The sequence below is a fragment of the Tachypleus tridentatus genome, chromosome 8 (assembly GCF_004210375.1).
Source record: "Tachypleus tridentatus isolate NWPU-2018 chromosome 8, ASM421037v1, whole genome shotgun sequence".
NCBI lineage: Eukaryota > Metazoa > Arthropoda > Merostomata > Xiphosura > Limulidae > Tachypleus > Tachypleus tridentatus.
The window spans coordinates 87,220,396-87,238,905 of NC_134832.1; the positions used below are offsets into that span (position 1 = coordinate 87,220,396).

At 28.9% G+C, this 18,510-nt stretch overlaps 1 protein-coding gene across 1 annotated transcript in view; it reads left to right on the plus strand.

The window, feature by feature from the left end:
* Nucleotides 1-18,510, plus strand: part of LOC143222862 (exportin-1-like) — an 85,783-nt gene that overhangs the window by 35,745 nt on the left and 31,528 nt on the right. Inside the window, 11 exon segments of the mRNA XM_076449967.1 lie at nt 2,034-2,088; nt 4,930-5,003; nt 6,838-6,996; nt 8,206-8,409; nt 8,873-9,011; nt 10,539-10,642; nt 11,660-11,737; nt 13,256-13,412; nt 15,585-15,664; nt 15,781-15,864; nt 18,344-18,478. Of these exon segments, the coding sequence (XP_076306082.1) occupies nt 2,034-2,088; nt 4,930-5,003; nt 6,838-6,996; nt 8,206-8,409; nt 8,873-9,011; nt 10,539-10,642; nt 11,660-11,737; nt 13,256-13,412; nt 15,585-15,664; nt 15,781-15,864; nt 18,344-18,478 (1,269 nt within the window).

The following is an 18,510-nucleotide window of genomic DNA, read 5'->3' on the forward strand; positions in this document are numbered from 1 at the left end:
AACTGTTTTAGCTGAACATTACTCCTACCCTGCCAAAATTTATACTTGTGTCTTGTAGTTCTGCTATTCTCATTGTTAGTAAGAATCAACACTATCAATTCCCTTTACAGCCTTAAACACTTCATTTAGATCCCTTCTAAATCTTCAGAAGAAAACAGCATGAGGTATTTTGAACTCTCCTCGTGTGACAACCTTTCCATCACCAGACATCGTACTAGTAATTTTTCTTTGAACAATTTCCAACAATTTGTTGCCTTTTCTAAAGTAAGGAACCTAAGACGACTGAACACAGTATTCCAAATGTAGCTTAACCGGTGACCTATGCAATGAAATTATAATCTCTTTAGACTTGTATTTTAAATACAACCTAAAATCCTACTGGCAAAGCACACTGCTTGGATGGCTTTAGAGATTGATTGACTGTTACACCCAGATCACTTTCTTTCCTGACACTTTTAAGGTTATTTCTATTCAAATTATACCTGTAATTCAAGTTGTGATAATACACAGGCATAATTTTGCATTTATTATAACTAAAATCCATTTGCCATTTATTTTCCCAACTCTGTAAATAATCTAAATCCTTTTGTAAATCAGCAGCATACTCTTCACAGCCAGCAACACCCAAGACATTAATATCATCTACAAATTTAAGTAATTTATTGACTCTTCCTTCATGTTTGTTATTGATATAAATAAATTAAAAAAGGTCCTGAGGCTGAACCCTGAGGTACCACCTTGTGACATTAATCGAGTTTGACTGAACTACGTTTGTAATAACCTTCTGGTTTTTTCCAACCAGCCCCTCTTCTATCAAATTTTCTAACCTACCTATTTTTGATAAGCCTTTGTGGAACCTTGTTAAATGTTGTACCAAATCTACGCCCATGTCCTCATCTACATAAGATATAACTTTGTCAAAAGATTTGTAAGGCAAGACTTTCCTTAGTGAAACCATGTTGACTATCCAATGAAATTCTAGATTTTGTTAAATGATTTGTGAATCAACTTCTAATAAACTCTCCAAACCTTTTCCACAACTAATGGGTTCATAATCGCTGGAACAATTTTTGAAATTTCTCTTAAAATATATATTGGCAGTTTTTCTCTTTAATATAGATGGTTAAAGCACTTGACTTAAAATCAGATGTTGTGGGTTCAAATCCCTGTCGCACCAAACATGCTCGCCCTCTCAACCGTGGGGACAGTATAATACGATGGTCAATCCTACTATTCATTGGTAAAAGAGTAGCCCAAGAGTTGGTGGTGGGTGGTGATGACTAGCTGCCTTCCCTCTAGCCTAACACTGCTAAATTAGGGATGGCTAGCACAGATAGCTTTTGTGTAGCTTTGTACAAAATTCAAACAAGAAGCAGGTAGTCAAAGTGGCTCTTAGACAGAACTATTAATCTTTTAATATGCAAGATGAAATTTATATCACATTAGTTTAACTTAAAAATTTATTTTTTTGTAGCTGATTATTTGCTTTAATGGTTCAAGAGATACCTTGACTGTAGATTCCTGGAACAGGTATTTGTCAGTTTAGGTTTAATTTAGTTTTTTTAACTTGTTGGTGAACTAATCAATTACTAGTAGTTATTTAAAAGTTATTTAAGTAATGTGCTTCAGCAAACAAAATAGAAACGTGTTTTGAAATACTTAGTAGTCAAATACCTTTCCATTGCTCTTTATTCATAACTGATTGTACAGGTGACCCAAAAGTTTCTTTTTTTTTAATCCATTGTTGAGGATGAGTGAAAATTAGCATTATGCATTATGGACAGAATTGTTTATATTTTCAAAACTATTTCTAAAATTCATGGCTGTAACTAATGGGTGTGTTACTAGATTGTATTTGGGTAACAAGGAACAAGCTGTAACAGTTTTTTCTAAGTCTGCATATTACAATGAATGCTATTTAGTGCATTGTGGTAGGTTTATGCAGAGACTAAGTTCTGTTAAAAATATAATGTACCTTTTTTTGTATGTGTTTTTATCAGAAGAATAATACTCAAAGTTGATTTTTGTTGCAGTTCTTGAATGTTCCAATGTTTAGAAATGTTACTTTGAAGTGTCTGACAGAGATTGGTAAGTACATTTAAGAACATTTGCTTATAGAATTTATTTGTAATTGCATATTAGCAGCAGGAAAGATGGTTGAAAATATTACTTAGCAATGCTTCTTTGTTGGGGGTGTTAGAAATACCTGTAATACCCAGTTTTTGTTTAAGGGACCAGGAGTATTGGTATTATGAAAAAAAAAATCACAAAATATGAATGTTGGTTAGCTTGAGAATTTTCATTATGTGAAACTGTATAAAGAAGTATAGCAACATATATCTTGAGGTCTATCTTTTATGGACAAATTTGGATTATGTTATTTTACAAAAATAGTATTAAGAAAGATGCATGTTAATTTACCTTTCTTAACACAGGCACAGGCTCAGTCAATTTCACCAACCTCTTTACCACTTTGTACTCTTTTTGAAGCCTTTATGGATTTAAAATCTCTTTCAATATAATATGTATATCTTCACAAAATTTGACAGTGTTTCAGTTGACATTATTAGTCTTCCATGTACAACAAATCACATTTTTAGTGAAGTATTTTTAATAACTAAAAGATGTCCATTAATATAATGAACATTTGCTTGGATTAGTCCTTGTGCAAAGCAATTTTCATGTTAAGATAAATACTTTTTATGATCTCAAAAATCTCATATTTCCTTTGTGTAATCCCTAAAACCTTCTAAATATAATTCAAACTTTTTATTTCAGTGGAATTTTGTATTTTCTGTTATTTTCTCTATATTAATTCTATACAAGGTTTGTCAGTTTGAGACACTAAAACTTTGCCATGTTTAATAAAGGATTCATGGGTGAATGTAGAAACTCAGTTTTTTATTTGTGACTAAAAATCTGTGAATAAAGCCATCAGTTTTTATTTTATATTTGAGAAGGTATACGTGCAAATAACCTTTAATTGTTTTCATGTATTTTATGAACTAAAGGAAATTGTTCTAAAGAAGTATGCAGGAACTTTATTATGATTAAAATGATTAACTTATATCTCTTTATTTTACTGGTTTCTGAATTGCCTGTGATCTTGTGATAAAAATTTCTCAAAATGCCAGAAATTTACCCGAGGGAATGAAGAAAAGTTCTTTATCCTGTCTTAGAATGAAGAAGCGTTCTTTATCCAGTCTTTACTATATTTACATCTTTACTATATATCTGCTATTGCAACCTATACTATATTTTAGGCTCTTTAATCATCTTATGAGTAGGTTAAATTACATGTCATGACCTTTTATAGTTATAATGACAATTTAATTAAACTTCTTTATTGTTTATGTATACTAATAAATGTGGTGTCAAAATGTATTTAACAAATCAAATTTTAATTTTATTTACGCTCTAAGTTCTTAATTTCATATGGATTGATTCTTCTAAATCATTAGCCTTTCCTAGTATGAGAATTATAACATTTTTTTTCCTTTTCTAATTTGTTTACCACCTATCTCTCTCTCTATACAAAGAATGGAAATGAATGCAAATTATTCATTATAACATAGATATTACTAGAGCAAAATTATTTTTTTATAACTCTCACTCTTATTTGTTTATTGACCCATATATTAGAACATTAGACCAACTTGACACATCCATTTGTCGTATTCTCTTTCACAAATTATTATTAATCCTTTGATGTTTTATGCTACATCATTTATAACCAATAGAGAAACATAGTTTTAATGTTTTGAATAATTGATAATATTACATTGTTTTATGCACAGAGTAATAACAATATCATCTTCAGTTTGAAGTTTATCTCATGGCTTTCAGATTGTGAAGCTAAGGGAATTTAAGCCCTATTTTCTTAGTTATAAAGTCTTAAATTATAATAGTTCTCAAACATATTATTAGTATGCTACTGCTGTAAGTACTATTTTTCATGTGTATTTTTCATTTATTGTTATAAAAGTAACTTGTGTAAGAATTAGAAAATTACAAAATTAAATTAGTTAAGATAATGAAGTAAAATATTCAAAGGGTACACACACTTGCAAGCAGCTTATATGCATCACATCATTCCATGTTGTAATACTGAATGCATTTGTCAAGTTAGATATGATTGAAAGAATGGTAAAACAGAAAAATTAAGTATAAACCAATATAAACTGCTATGGGCTTTAAGCTAGTTAGAATAAGCTATTGTAGTTTCCTGTTACAATCTACAATTATTCTAGAAAGAAAAAGGTAATTTAGATTTATATCATTTTTTGTGTTGATTCCAAGGTCAATCAAACTGACCATCATGTTTGTATAGAGTTAGGTTAGAGAAAGTAAGATATAAGAAAAAGTTTATTTATTTACAAGATTTTAGAACTTATGCAGATGAAACTTGAAAATTTTCAGATGAAGAGAAATTATTTTTAATAGTAAGATGGAATTCACCCTGCATTTGAAGCAATTAACACAGTGTTTCCTTATGTTTATGGACAAATCTTCTGTAAAAATATTTCATTAAAAAATCTGATCTGTATATGCACAAGAGATTTAAAATGTTTATTGAGAGCATGCAAAATTTTATGGAGATATATGAAACATAAAAGTTATATCATGAAAACTGATAGTTACTTTGCAGTTAGTCAGTCACCTCGACTGAAAATGTGTGGAAAGAATTAAATGATGTACAGTGATAAGTAAAGTGAAATTAATTTCACACACACATTTGAAATTGTATCCAGAACCATCTTTTAAATAAAAGACATATTGTTCATACGAGTCTTGGGGATTGAGAATTAATAATTTAAAAAGTTTATGGTGAGAAAGTAGTGTTAGAGAACAAGAATTTTATGCTAAAATCTGTTCTTGTTCTGTACAACTTGTTTAAAGTTTAAAATGTGCATTTTGTTTATTTTTCAGCTGGTGTAAATGCTTCCCATTACTCAGATACGTTCATTCTGTTATTCAAACAGACTATGAATCAACTTGAACAGGTAAAGATACGTAATGTTTTCTGTGTAAGACTTAATCTTCATGTTTTGAAATTTCTTTACAAAAATTATGAAAGGTTAATTTATAAATGGTACAGCATAACTTCTTGTAAGAAGTCAGCTAAGGGATGGGATTATTTTAATTATTTGATAAGTTACTGCTGACCAGGTATTTCTTTTTATGTGTAGAAACTTGTATCAACAAAAAAAAATGTGCACAGAAAGAGTAAACAAATGTATTAAAGAAGTATGTTTTATCTTCTAATTTTCTTTGTTAAGACTATTATTTTCTTTGTAAGTCATAAAAATTGAGTACAACCCACACTGCACTTATTGACCCTTGTGCAGTTGTTGAAGTGTGTGTGAGGAATAAATATTGATGATAGAGGTTGCTTTGTTTGCAAAAGCTTGTTTTATTAGATTCCTTGTGGCAAAACTGTCTCCAGTAGAGGATTGTTACACATACCAAATTGATATCCTCCCTGCTGTGTATATTGTAGAGTATGTTTTTGACACAATACAGATATTTTTTCTTGAGTAGTGTCAGTGTCATTAAGGTAACCAGTATTTATGTGAGAACAATCAACAACTTCTGTGAAATCTGTGATCAAATAGAATCTCCTTGAAATAAATGTTATGATTAGTAGTTGGTATATAGACGTAATAAATTAATATGCTACAATCTTACTGTTAGTATGCACCTGTGCTTGAAATTTTAATTTTAGTGTCCTGTGCATGCCTGATTTTATTTCTGTTATGTGCATTTGGTTTGTATTTCAACAAATTCTTCTTAACAATCTGGAATTATTTACTTATGTAATGGATACGTTTGGACCTAGTTACAGCAAATTTAGTAGCTGTTTACAAGAGGTGGCCAATCAAAGGAGTTAAAATACACATGAAAAACAATCAGAGGGAATAAAAACTAGCTGGATATGAAAGTATGGGAAGTAACTTTAGTTGGGGTTAAACTGGGATATGAAAATAATTTAGTTTGTAATTAAAATGTTTGACTGATTTACACAAATTAAAACTTTTGTCTAAACTGACTTTTTGCTAACTCTTTATTAAAATGGTTTAAAGATAACAGTAAACTTGATTTCAAAAAAATAACTTGTTTCAAAATTAAACAAATGAAACCTAGGAGAAAAAAATCTTCAATATTATTTCTTAAATGTTATTAAGTACAGATAAGTTGTATGAATTGTGATCTCATTTGAGCTTGTGAAATGATGTAGGTTATGTGAGATTTATTTTCCAAGTAACTTATTTCATTGAAACTATTGCATTGTGTGAAGCTAAACTTGTAGCTTTAATTGAAATACTATAAAGCTGTTTAAAATGTACAATGTTTCACTGAATTTCTGAGCAATTAAATATGAGCATTATCATTTGCAAGCCATGAATGTAAATTATTTCTCATGTTTGGTTACTCAGAGAAAGTAAATCAAGAAATTAAGCTCATATAAAAATCATGTTGCCCTTATTTGTGACAAGGTACTTAATTTATAATTTACTTCAACACTAAAAATGTGTGTATTTTGTATTATAAAGGTTATTTTTGTTTATAAGTGAAGTTATTGACTGAAAAGTATTTAAAATTAAAATATAAAATGTGTGGAAACACCTTTAGTTAGATATTGCCCATAAAAGATGTCTTTGCTAGCCTTTTCAGTTAAATATTGTGGTCATGAAAGATGTTTCTGTCAGTTGTTAGATAAATATTGCCTATGAAAGGTACTTCTGTTTGCATTATTACTACATAGTTGTTGCTCAAGAAACTTGAAAAAAGATTCTTATATTAACATTAGAGATGAAATGTTTTGTTCCATTACAGATGCTTCCCCCTGCAACCAACATTAAAGAGGCATATTCTAATGGACAAGATGAAGAACAGAAATTTATCCAAAACCTCAGTTTGTTCCTCTGTACATATTTAAAAGAACATGGTAATTTGGTGGAAAAACGAAGTGAACTTCATGAGATTCTGTTGACAGTGAGTATTGCATATTTTGTAAAGAATTAAAACATAATTTACCTTTTCTTGTACGTTTTACACAAGTTTCTATAATGAGTCTTCTTTAATACTGTTTTTATGGATTTTAATTATGTGTAGCATTTACATATATAGTTATCACTCTATGGGCAAGCTTTTCCTGGACTTGGTGTTTTATTTTTATTTTAGTGAGATATATTCAGACTTTAATTAAACTGTTTTTTCATGGTATACCAATAAATATGGCCTTAAGCTTAGTTAATAATTCATATTTTAGTAGTATACAAGTTTAAAGGTCTTAATTTTATAAGGCAATATTAAAAATAAATCCTGAATTTTCCATAGTATGATAAAAAGTATGAAATTTAACATAATTCTTAATTATGATATTGTCATATGAACATTTTATGTTTTGTTCTTTGAGGTACATTAAGAAATTATGGAGAAAGTTTGTGTGTAGTCAAAGCAGTTGCATTTTATTAAGTATCATCTATATCAGTCTCAATCAGTTTCGGATAAATAACCAAGATGGTGCATATCTTTTTTACTTAGTATCAGGGAATTTTAGTATTGTTCATCATTGCATAAAAGATTTGGTAATTATAATTTGATGGTTTGTTTTTTACAAAAATTGCCATGTTTGCACAGTTAAGGTTGTTTGAAAGGGGGTAAGTTTTAAATTTTAGTATTCTTATTTGATTTCAAATTAAAACAATTAAGCTTTGGTAGTGTGGAGATCTGTCATTAATTACGTTTTCTTATTCTTTTTATTAATATATTACAGTGGAAAGATAATTTAAGTGTTCGATTTCAGACACAATTTCTAAAACAAGTTGAAGTTTATTGGAAATGCACAAACTGCAATGCAATGTTTACTAATGGTGTAAATAGTAATTTGGTAGCAAATGTATATTGGGCTTGCTAAAGGTATAATATAAAAAGTGTTATCATGGTAATGTGTTTCTGTATCACACAAAATTGTTTTTAGATAGAACTGATTATGATTAGTGAACAAAATTGAGAATTGTTTGAGTCAAATTAATAACTGAAGAAATAATTTGTTTTGAAAGTGTTACCAGTATTTTCCTACAAAGAGTAATTTATTTTTCAAAACACTAATACAAAAATGCAGGTAAAAATCTACAGACTAGGCAGTTCTGTTCATGTTTTTATTAGTTATGTTACTGCTTTGTTTCAACATTTTATTAGGCCCTACATTATTTATTGCTTATATCTGAAGTTGAGGAGGTTGAGATCTTTAAGATATGTCTGGAGTACTGGAACTCCTTAGCAGCTGACTTGTACAGAGAAAACCCATTTAGTGGAGTTGCCACATCACCTGTTATTCTTTCTTGTGGCCCTGGTACTCTTGTTTCTCCCAGGAAACAATTATATCAGCCTGTGTTTACTAAAGTAAGTGTAACATATTATTTTGTTCATAATAGTTTCATTTCTTGAATTTGTTTTTCTGTGCTTTATATTACTATTTGGTTTCAAAGTATTTAAAATATAGATAGCAGTGCAATTCATACAGTTTTCCCATTGAGTATAAGCAAGTCATAATGCATCCACATAAATTTTAAAAAAACAATATTTGCTTTTTGTTAATGAAATGTATAATTTAATTTACTGGAAGTCAAGAAATTATAACTGTAGCCACAGTTATATTAACCAATTTAATATTTCTTTTTTCTTTGGAAAAAGCATTTCCATTGCATCAAAGGTTTTGTAGTAAACTAGATTATTAATTGCTTATAGGAATTGGCTTATGGAAAGTACATCTTAAGATATAATGGTATAGCACTATTTTATCTGTTGTATAAGTTCAGAAAAATATTCATAAAAATTATAAGGTTTAATTGTTTTACTTCTGCAGTTAAGATATATTATGATTGGTCGAATGGCAAAACCAGAAGAAGTGTTGGTTGTGGAGAATGAACAGGGGGAGGTAGTAAGAGAATTTATGAAGGACACAGACTCAATACAGCTGTACAAAAATATGAGAGAGGCATTAGGTACCTAATTAACTTAGTTCATTTAAATTTATTTGATAAATATCTGTTTTATTTTCAATAAAGTGTAAAGTTTAAAACTAAACATGATGTTGATACAGTTAAGACTTTCAAGGTTTTAAAATGTATTAAATTTTTTGTATATTTTTCAGCAACTTTGAAAAAAATCTAAAGATTTATATGAATCTTCATGCTTTACATGGAAAATGTTTCCTTAGATTTATGAAAGTTGCTTAAGTGCCAATGGAATGGCATGCTTGTTGCCAACCTTATATCATCACTCGTTAATAAAAAAAAAAAAAAAAAAAAATGGTTACAAGAGTTTGGGAGCCATCAGAAAGATTTGTGCCATGATAGTGCGTAACATCAGGTGTTGTCTTAACCTTTTGGAATTGCTTCTTGCAAGGTTTCTAGGATTTCTTGTCTTTCAGTTCGTACTACTGTTGTATTTATGTGATCTTTTGGTTGTTATCTGAAAATTAAGTAATACACCTCAACCTTTTAAAATCTTGTGACTAGCTCAATACCACTTTTGACATGAAATTACTGTCAATTTTTAAAAGTCTTTGTATTTGAAACACAGACACTTGACACAATAACTGTTAGACTTTTAAATATAAATTGGGTTTTTGTAGACCATTTATAAATTAATGCAATGAAACTCCAAATGTATCAAAGTTATATACTGTGTTGTTACACGTGACTCACACAAAGGTTGAACTGAAAGCTAGTTTTTGTATATATATGATAGTATACTTAAAAGTTTGACTATTTTAAAGTTAACTTGAGGGGATAGATCATGTATAATTTTGAAAACTTGATGCCATTTTTGGCCCTGTGACAACCCAAGACACTTTTCTGTTCATGTGATACTTTTGTTTTTTTTTTCCTTTTTTTCCTCTTGAAGAAGAAAAGTCATTTATAAGAAAGTGTTGAGTTTCTGAATCTTTTATATCTATTTGACTTTTTATATTTTTGTATAATTCCTTCATCATGGCTGCCATTGTCAAAAGTTTCATGACACATGATAAATATTTTTGGAGCAAACTTCTGCACCTTTGTGATTTGTTGTAGTTTTCTCAAAATTGACACACATCAGAATGCACTTCACTAAATACCAATGTTAGAGTCTGCTATCTTTCAATGTTGCTATCAGATAATTTAATACTATACTGTGAAAGATTTTAAGATTGTTCTGTTATGCCAATAACATTAAATTCAGGTATTGCCAAATCTCAATCTTTACTCTTATTCTGAAATTGAGATACCATTAATTTCAATGTATGAATTTTATTGTTGAATTTTTTTCTCTTGAAAAGAACATTCCAAATTGATTTGTGTGTAAAAGCTGTTTTGACATGAAATTTTACATTTTTCATAGGAATTGCATGTATGTTGGGAAGATTGAATGGGATATGTTGTTTGGAAGTTATGGCTGGAAGCTTAAAAATTGTGGTTATCATGTATTTATTTCAATGGAAAATAATTTTTAATATACAGAATTTTCAATTAGTATTTTGTGTTTTGCAGTTTACCTGACCCATTTGGACTATGTTGACACAGAACAAATTATGACTGAAAAACTTAGTAATCAAGTTAATGGAACGGAATGGTCATGGAAAAATTTAAATACTGTATGTGTTTGGATTTGCAATATTTACATATTTTATTTGAATAATGTAGGGTAGAATAAATGTTTATGTATTTCTATAATACTTAAGTGAAACAATTGTGAATAAGTTTATAGATTATAAATCACAATTTATAACCAGTGGAAAATATATTTCAGCTTGTATTTAAAATTTTTTGAAAAAAATCTCAAATTTTTATAGCACATAGTTTAAAATCCATGATAGTATTTGCTTATGAACTAGTTTAAAAAAAAAAGTTACACTTTTGGATTAGACTTGAATAAAGTTATTTAAAATAGGCTTAGTGAGATTACTAATATGTTTTAATTAAATTGAAGTTGTGCACTTGTTATGCAAAATTCCTATAAGTTAGATTTATTTACAACCTTAAATTTTTAGTTAAAATACATTTTGTTAAAGGATATTTCTGTTATTTTGTTATGATGCTAATAGGTTTTTTTAGTGCTGCTAGACAGTTGGACTAAGCATATGAGAAGAGTGATTTACTGCTTACCATATTTTTTGTTCTGCATAGAACACTGATTATTTTGTTCACAATAACATATGTAATCATACTCTCCATCTTATGTTTTGTTTATTCTTTTTCTTTTAAAGAATCCATTGTCAATTTAATTTTAGTATCCCACACAATAAACAGTGCTAGAGAGTGCATGGAAATGTATGGTTCAAATAAAGTTCAATATATGAGTGAAGTATTTGTATGAAAATCGTTATTTCATTACCTGACATTTGTGAGTACCTGGGTTGAGTAATATCTCAGTTGCTATAGCAACACATCATTAACTTAAATACTCTGGTAACTGTCTATTGTAAAAGTATTTATTGAGATGTTGATATATAGGACAGTCATCAGAGATTTTTTTCAGTATTAAATAGGTTTACATTTCTTGCACTTCTATGACAGTGCATGACAATACAGGAGACAAAACTCGGCTATCCTTACTAATGGTAAGTTTGTAAATAAAAAGAAATGTTATATAAAGATTTATTTTTTATCAGCTTTGTTGGGCTATTGGATCAATTAGTGGAGCCATGTATGAAGATGATGAAAAACGATTCTTGGTAACAGTCATCAAGGTGAGTTTCAAGTACATCTTAGAGTTTTGATTTATTTCTAAATTTTACTTGTAACTTTTTTATTTGAATGTTATACTTAATTTTCTTTTGTGTCATTATGGTCAAAGAAAATAAGAAGGTAAGACAAGGCTGAACAGCATAAAGTGTAATGTGATTTGGTAGTCAAATTGTAAAAAATAATGGTGAAAGTTTTTGTTTGTTGTTTATTAAGTTAACTTCCCTGTAACTTGTAACTTGAATCATCACTTTTAAAATGATCTAACTGCATTTTATGGATCAAAAGACTGCATAGTGGAAGTTTTGGGTTTCACTGACAAGCAATCAGTGCAATCAACTTTGTGCAAAGTGATTGGCTGCAAAACATCAAAATTGCTCTATTTTCCAGTTTATAGTTAAGCCAGTATTTTATGTGTTATAACTTTGTGGAGTTTAAATTATCATTACTTTAAACCTTAAAGGAAATTGCTTTTATTTCTTTGAAATGTTTTTAGTAGCATTTCAGCTAACCTTTTTAATAATTTAAATATGACATAAATAATAATCAATATTAACTTAAAAAGTGGGTAAAGAATTAAATAAGAAAAAAAATGATTACTTGTATGCATAAATTAACAAAACTGCAACTTGTTGGCACACATACAAAGTTAATGGTGTACTGCTGGTTCTAACTCTGTTTTAAATTAATAAAATAATCATAGGATAAATTATTTTTGAATTAAAAAAACATAGAGAATAGTGCAGATTGAAACAAGGATTATAAAATATTTTGCAATGTTAAAAAGAGTGGCCGTCAAATTGCATTTACTTAGTTTTTGCATCTTGTATTAAAGTATATTCTCTCAGTTGCTTGGATATTTGGTTATTATAATAAACTGGTTAAGTGGCCTACAGTTGTCACTACAGCATTGTTGAGTTAAGGAAGAACAAACAACAATTTGTTTTAGTGAAGTACTGGTAACTGAAAATAATAAAAATATCTCATCATCACTCATTGGGCCATTTGTAGCTCTATTTAGGTGAAAGGGAAGCTGCACATTATATAGCTGGTTAATGTATAAAATGAAACAAGATACACGTACAGTTAAGTATAATTAATTTGTACAATACTTCATGCTTAAAGAAGTTATAGCATGTATCACTTTGTGTACAATGTAACTGCTTAACTTTTTAATTATGCAGTTATGAAATGCATTCTTTTCAATCACTTACTAAGTTGTGATAAAAACTTTAATATGTAAACTTTTAATACAACTGTCAGTTGTCTGGCAAAATTGTAATCAGAACCAGTAGTGTACAAATAGCAGTTAGTGTACAGGATGATAAAAATGTTATGAAAATCAGGACATTGTACAAAGTTGTGAAATGTTTTGTTGCCATGTTGTTATGAGAATGGGACAGTGTAAGAAGCATTTGTCTTTGCTAGAATATAAGAAGGTTACTTAACTTGTAACTTTTAAATGTAATTAGAAACTGTTAGTTTTTCCTTTTCTTATTAATTAAAAATTGCTCATGTTACAGGAGTTACTAGGATTGTGTGAAGGGAAAAAAGGAAAAGATAACAAAGCAATAATTGCTTCAAATATAATGTATGTCGTGGGGCAGTATCCAAGGTTCTTAAGGGCTCACTGGAAGTTCTTGAAAACTGTTGTAAATAAACTATTTGAATTTATGCATGGTAGGTTTAGCTTTGATTTTTTGTTGTTTTTAAAAACCTTTGATCATGTTTTTTATCTCATAACTAGGAAAATAGAAAATCTGGGTTTCATTACATACATTTTTTTATATTCTCTATTCTTCAAGTGAAATTTCCTTGATGAAAAACCTTCTAATATGTAATAGCTCAAAAAAGGGGCTTTTAGTACAATATCAGTATAAATTGGTATAAAATATTTTTTAAAATGTTTTTGCACAATTATTATAGTAACCAGTATATGAATCACAAAATATGAGAAATAAGTGCTTCTTAAATGTAATATTTCTTTTATTTGATGTTGTAGAAGGAATTGGGTGTAAAATTAAGTTATTTTTAACATATTGGGGTTTGATGTTATTGAAAAGTGTATAATGTATAATTGGGTCATCAAAAATGTATATGTAAAATTTGTAAGTTACTGAAAATCCAAACAAATCTTAAGAGTTATTATTAGTGAGACAGATTTTACTCACAAAAGATTTCATTTGGATCTGAACTTCATATCTGAATAAAACTTATATTAAAAAAAAAAGAAAAGAATGTGCTAAAGATAGAATGTGTAATAAACTTATTGGGAGGAGAAGGAATATTACACACTTAGTATATTATAAATCTTTTCATTGATATTAGTATTTTTCTTTTTGTTGATAACTCAATATCTGTATTATTTTATGGAACATTTTTTAAATTATTAATTTTTCTTACAACTGTACAAAAATAATAATTTGATGGTACTTTAAATTGATATGTTTGCCCATCATTGCCTTCACAACTTTAATACAGGCTAGAAGATTACTTACCATTTTCTAGCCAGATGAAATGATTTTGCTTACTTCATTTGCATTTATAAAATTCAGTAACTCACAATTGAAACTTTATCTGAAATACAGACACTTCAAAAAAAAAAAAAAAGTATGATTACCATTAAATATTCTTTGAATTAAAATTACATTTTTTTGAGTAAATTTACAATGCTTAAAAAAAGTGTGTGAAATAATAAAATGTATACTGTGCCATTACGGAACATGCCTGTAGCTGTTGACTAGAAAACCAAGTTTTACAAGTTGTTTATCTTGCTATATCTTGTTCTTGAAAGTTACTTTTTCAATCATTTTAGAAATTTATTTACAGCTGTTTAAAAAAAAAAATCTCAGTTTATCTTGATGATGCTCGTTATAGTAAAGTTCACTGTGATGCTTGGCAGTTATTACTTAAACTGGAACAACAATGAAAAAGTTATAAAACTGTAATATTGTTAAATTCAATGAAAGTGTGCTATCGTTAGAAACTTAGAGTTTGTGTAAGGAAGAGAGGTTTATAGCAAATAAATTGTAAGCAAGAAAATATTCCTATCTGTCATAGTGTATTAATGATTTTGCTAACTCTATGAACTTGGAAGTACTAAAACACAAGTTGCAACAAGCACAATTACAGTTTATACAGTACCATCAAGTTTCTTCACCATTTTCAGTCTATTTGATCTAGAAATGTGCATAAAACTACTAAGAGTCTAAGATTTGCTACTTTACTTTGAATATAAAAAAGTTTTACCTTTCTACCAGTGAGGTTAAATATTTCTTCTCCCTAAATAAAAACCAAAAATGAAATGGTTTGGCATAGAACTAATATAAAGTTTGTAGTTCAAGTTTTTATTGTGTTATTCCAAATAAATATTAATAAAATATAAGTTTAAAAAAAGTTTCTAATTTGAACATTCCAATTATAAATTTATGTTCTGGGTAATCTGAAAAAATTAGACAAATTGTTTAAAATTTTCATTTTCCACAGTAAACAGAACAAACTGTCAGGAGTTATGGTTATGTAGAGACTAGTTTTGAAACATTTGTGTGTCTTCTGGCAGGACAGCTGATCAACACATTGTTGGCCAGTTTGCTTGCTAGAAGATAATGTGAGACTGAAGAGGACACAAATGTAATAAAACTAGTTTCACAAATTTCAAGGCTTCTGACAGCTTGTTCTGTTTACTGTGGTGTTTTTGTTCTTTAACTTCTTGCTACACTTGTTATTTTATAATTATTACTAAAACTTTTTGTATAGTTTAAAAATGTTGTAATTTATTTTACTAACTTAAATTAACAGAGATTTATCATTAATTAGCTACTTGTATTCATTGTATGTTCAATTTACTCTCAGAAACCCATGATGGTGTACAGGACATGGCTTGTGACACATTCCTCAAAATAGCTCAGAAGTGTAAACGTCATTTTGTACAAGTAAGTTTGAAAATGCTGACATTACATTGTCATTTACAGTTTGATTATTACACTGTTTTCTCTGATTTTGGTCTTTGGTATTATTCTGTAGTAATGTTTTGCACCAATGTTTGTAGGTTCAGCTTGGTGAAGTTATGCCATTTATTGAAGATATTTTAAACAACATTAACAGTATCATATGTGATCTTCAACCTCAGCAGGTAAGGCTTTCTTATTTCTCTCTCTCTCTCTCTCTCTATGTTATAGAAAACAAAACAAAAAAAAAGGAAAACCTAATGATTATTTATCCTCTCCAGACCGGAGGGGTGTCATTGATATCGCTTGATTTTTTTCATTCTCACAGTGGAAGTAGTAAATGAAACTGCATGAAACTTGAAACAAACGTACTAAGTAGTTTATAGTTTTGGCTTTAAAAAATTATTTAATTTGATTTAGGTTTATCATAATTTATTTATTTGTGAAATTTCAAACATTTTGTCAGGAGACACTGTTTTGAAAAAAAATGTTTAATATACTTCCATTGATCTTAGAATTTCTGTTTTTTGTAATGTTGTTCAGATAATTCCATTTTATATATCCAGTCAGTCAACTTAAATGATATTCATTAATATATTTCTTTTGATACTTTATTTTGCCGATTTCAGTAGTCACCACTTCCGGATATAAATGGTAAAAAACACAGCAGAAACTGACAAAGGTTTATCGGTGACCTAGGACCTGACCTTTCGAAATGGCGTCAGGTCAGACTAGGTAACAATATTTTTGCTAACAATATTATTGGTGAAGAGCACTATATATCTAATAAATATACTTTCTTTTCAATATGTTATAAGTTCCTTTATTTATGTGCATTGTGTGAATATGGTAAGCTTAAGAATAATGCTTGATGAATAAGGATTTGAATCATCAGAATATTTTACTGCTGCCTACTACATTGGTTACCAAACTCTTTATACAAGGCATCCAAGGGCATTCTACATTCTTACTAAAGGTTCCCACTTAATGCACCTTACTTTTATTGTAAACAACGTGTTAAAAGAAGGATAAAATATTTTAAGCTTTGTTGATTTAATTTTTATAGCTTTTCTTTTTAATAAGTCACTTGTAATTTTATTTTATTAAATTATTTTGTGTAATTGCTGAGTTCCCCCCCCCCAAAAAAAAAAGAAACCTTCTTGCCTACTGTACTCTTAAACCCAACTTGAATTACCTGATGTCTTGCCATAAAAGAAAGTTTCTGTGGCTTTCAAATAAAGATAATTTAACATCTAAACCTTTTAAAGAATAAAAAATATCCAGATCTGTAGTTTTCTTGTAAGTATTCTGAGCTTTCTACTAGATTTCATTATTGTTTTCTGTGGGAGCTAGATCTTTTCCATTTCTATCAGAACCATGAATTATTTCCCACATCACATTATTGTTCTAACATTGAGAAAAGTAGTTTATAATTTCCTCTGAACAATGTTACTTAAAAACATTCTCTGATAACATAAAAGTCTGAGGATTAGAAACTGTGCTAATAAAAGTAGTGAAAGAGAAAAAGAAAATCTAGTGAGTAACAAAACATTGGTAGCTATATTATAAAGTTAATAGTTTCTTTCTGAATATAAAACTATGTTTTGGGGTGGTTACAGTTTCTGTATAGATAGGCATTGTTTAAAGGCAAAATTCTTTGAAGCCACACAGAAATGCAAGTTTTCCATGTTTATTTATGAATTATACCAAATGAATGCTAGAAAATGATAAAATATTAATTAAAAGGTATTTCTGAGTTTAAATTGTTGAAATAGAATGTGAGTGATTATTTTAAACGAAATTTTATGTGTGAGTGTAAACCTGACACCTGAAAAGTACTCTCCGGTCTGGATTGGGTTAAAACAAATTTATAGTTACAGATGCCCATAGAATGATAAGCCTAGAATTTGAATTTATTTTAGATTTACAATAGTTGTCTGCAAGTATTGTTTTGGGTTACAGAAGTTTTGTCCCTACATATTTATTCTGTATAATATAGTTAGTAATTTTTTTTTAAATTAATGTATGTATTGATGTTGAGTAGAAACTAGTCATACAGAGGAGTGCTCATGATTTATTGTTATGATGTATGCCTAAGACAAATAGCTGTTTCTTCCACAGTCAGTTGTTTTCCTTATGAGTGTCTTGTTTATGGATTTTTGCTCTGCAATGCTCTTTTCACTGCAGGAGGTTTTTGCACAATTGACTAAGGTCATTTTTGCTCTGTTCTTTTTATGTACCTTACATAGTCCATCACAGGTGGTGACTTCCTGTCTTGGTAAGGTTATTGGGTGTGCACATTATTACCATAGGTTGTGAACAATCCTCTGTGATAATGTGAAGAAATACTGTTCTCAAAGAAACATCTATATATTAGACATTTCAATGTATTGCTCAAAAACTTGAAATCTCAGTTAAGTGAGTTATTAAGTCATCCTAAAGCAAGAACATAACATTTCATTTATAATATTCAATGTTTGGAATAGTGACATTTATACAAAGGTACTTATAGTTTTTGAGAAATTGGAATAACTTTATAATTTTAGTTCAGTCTGTTTTACCATTTAAAATATGACGAATCAACTGTTAGGTACAAACCTATGAGAAAGTTATTTTAGTTGTAAAAAGAAAGCATTTAATGTCAGTATTTTCTCATTGAACTAGGTCCACACCTTCTATGAAGCTGTAGGATCAATGATTAGTGCACAGACAGATCAGGTAGTTCAAGAGCATCTTATAGAAAAATACATGCTTCTTCCTAGTCAGGTCTGGGATGACATAATCAACCAAGCCACAAAGGTTTGTATAGAACAAGAACCTTCTTCCTCATT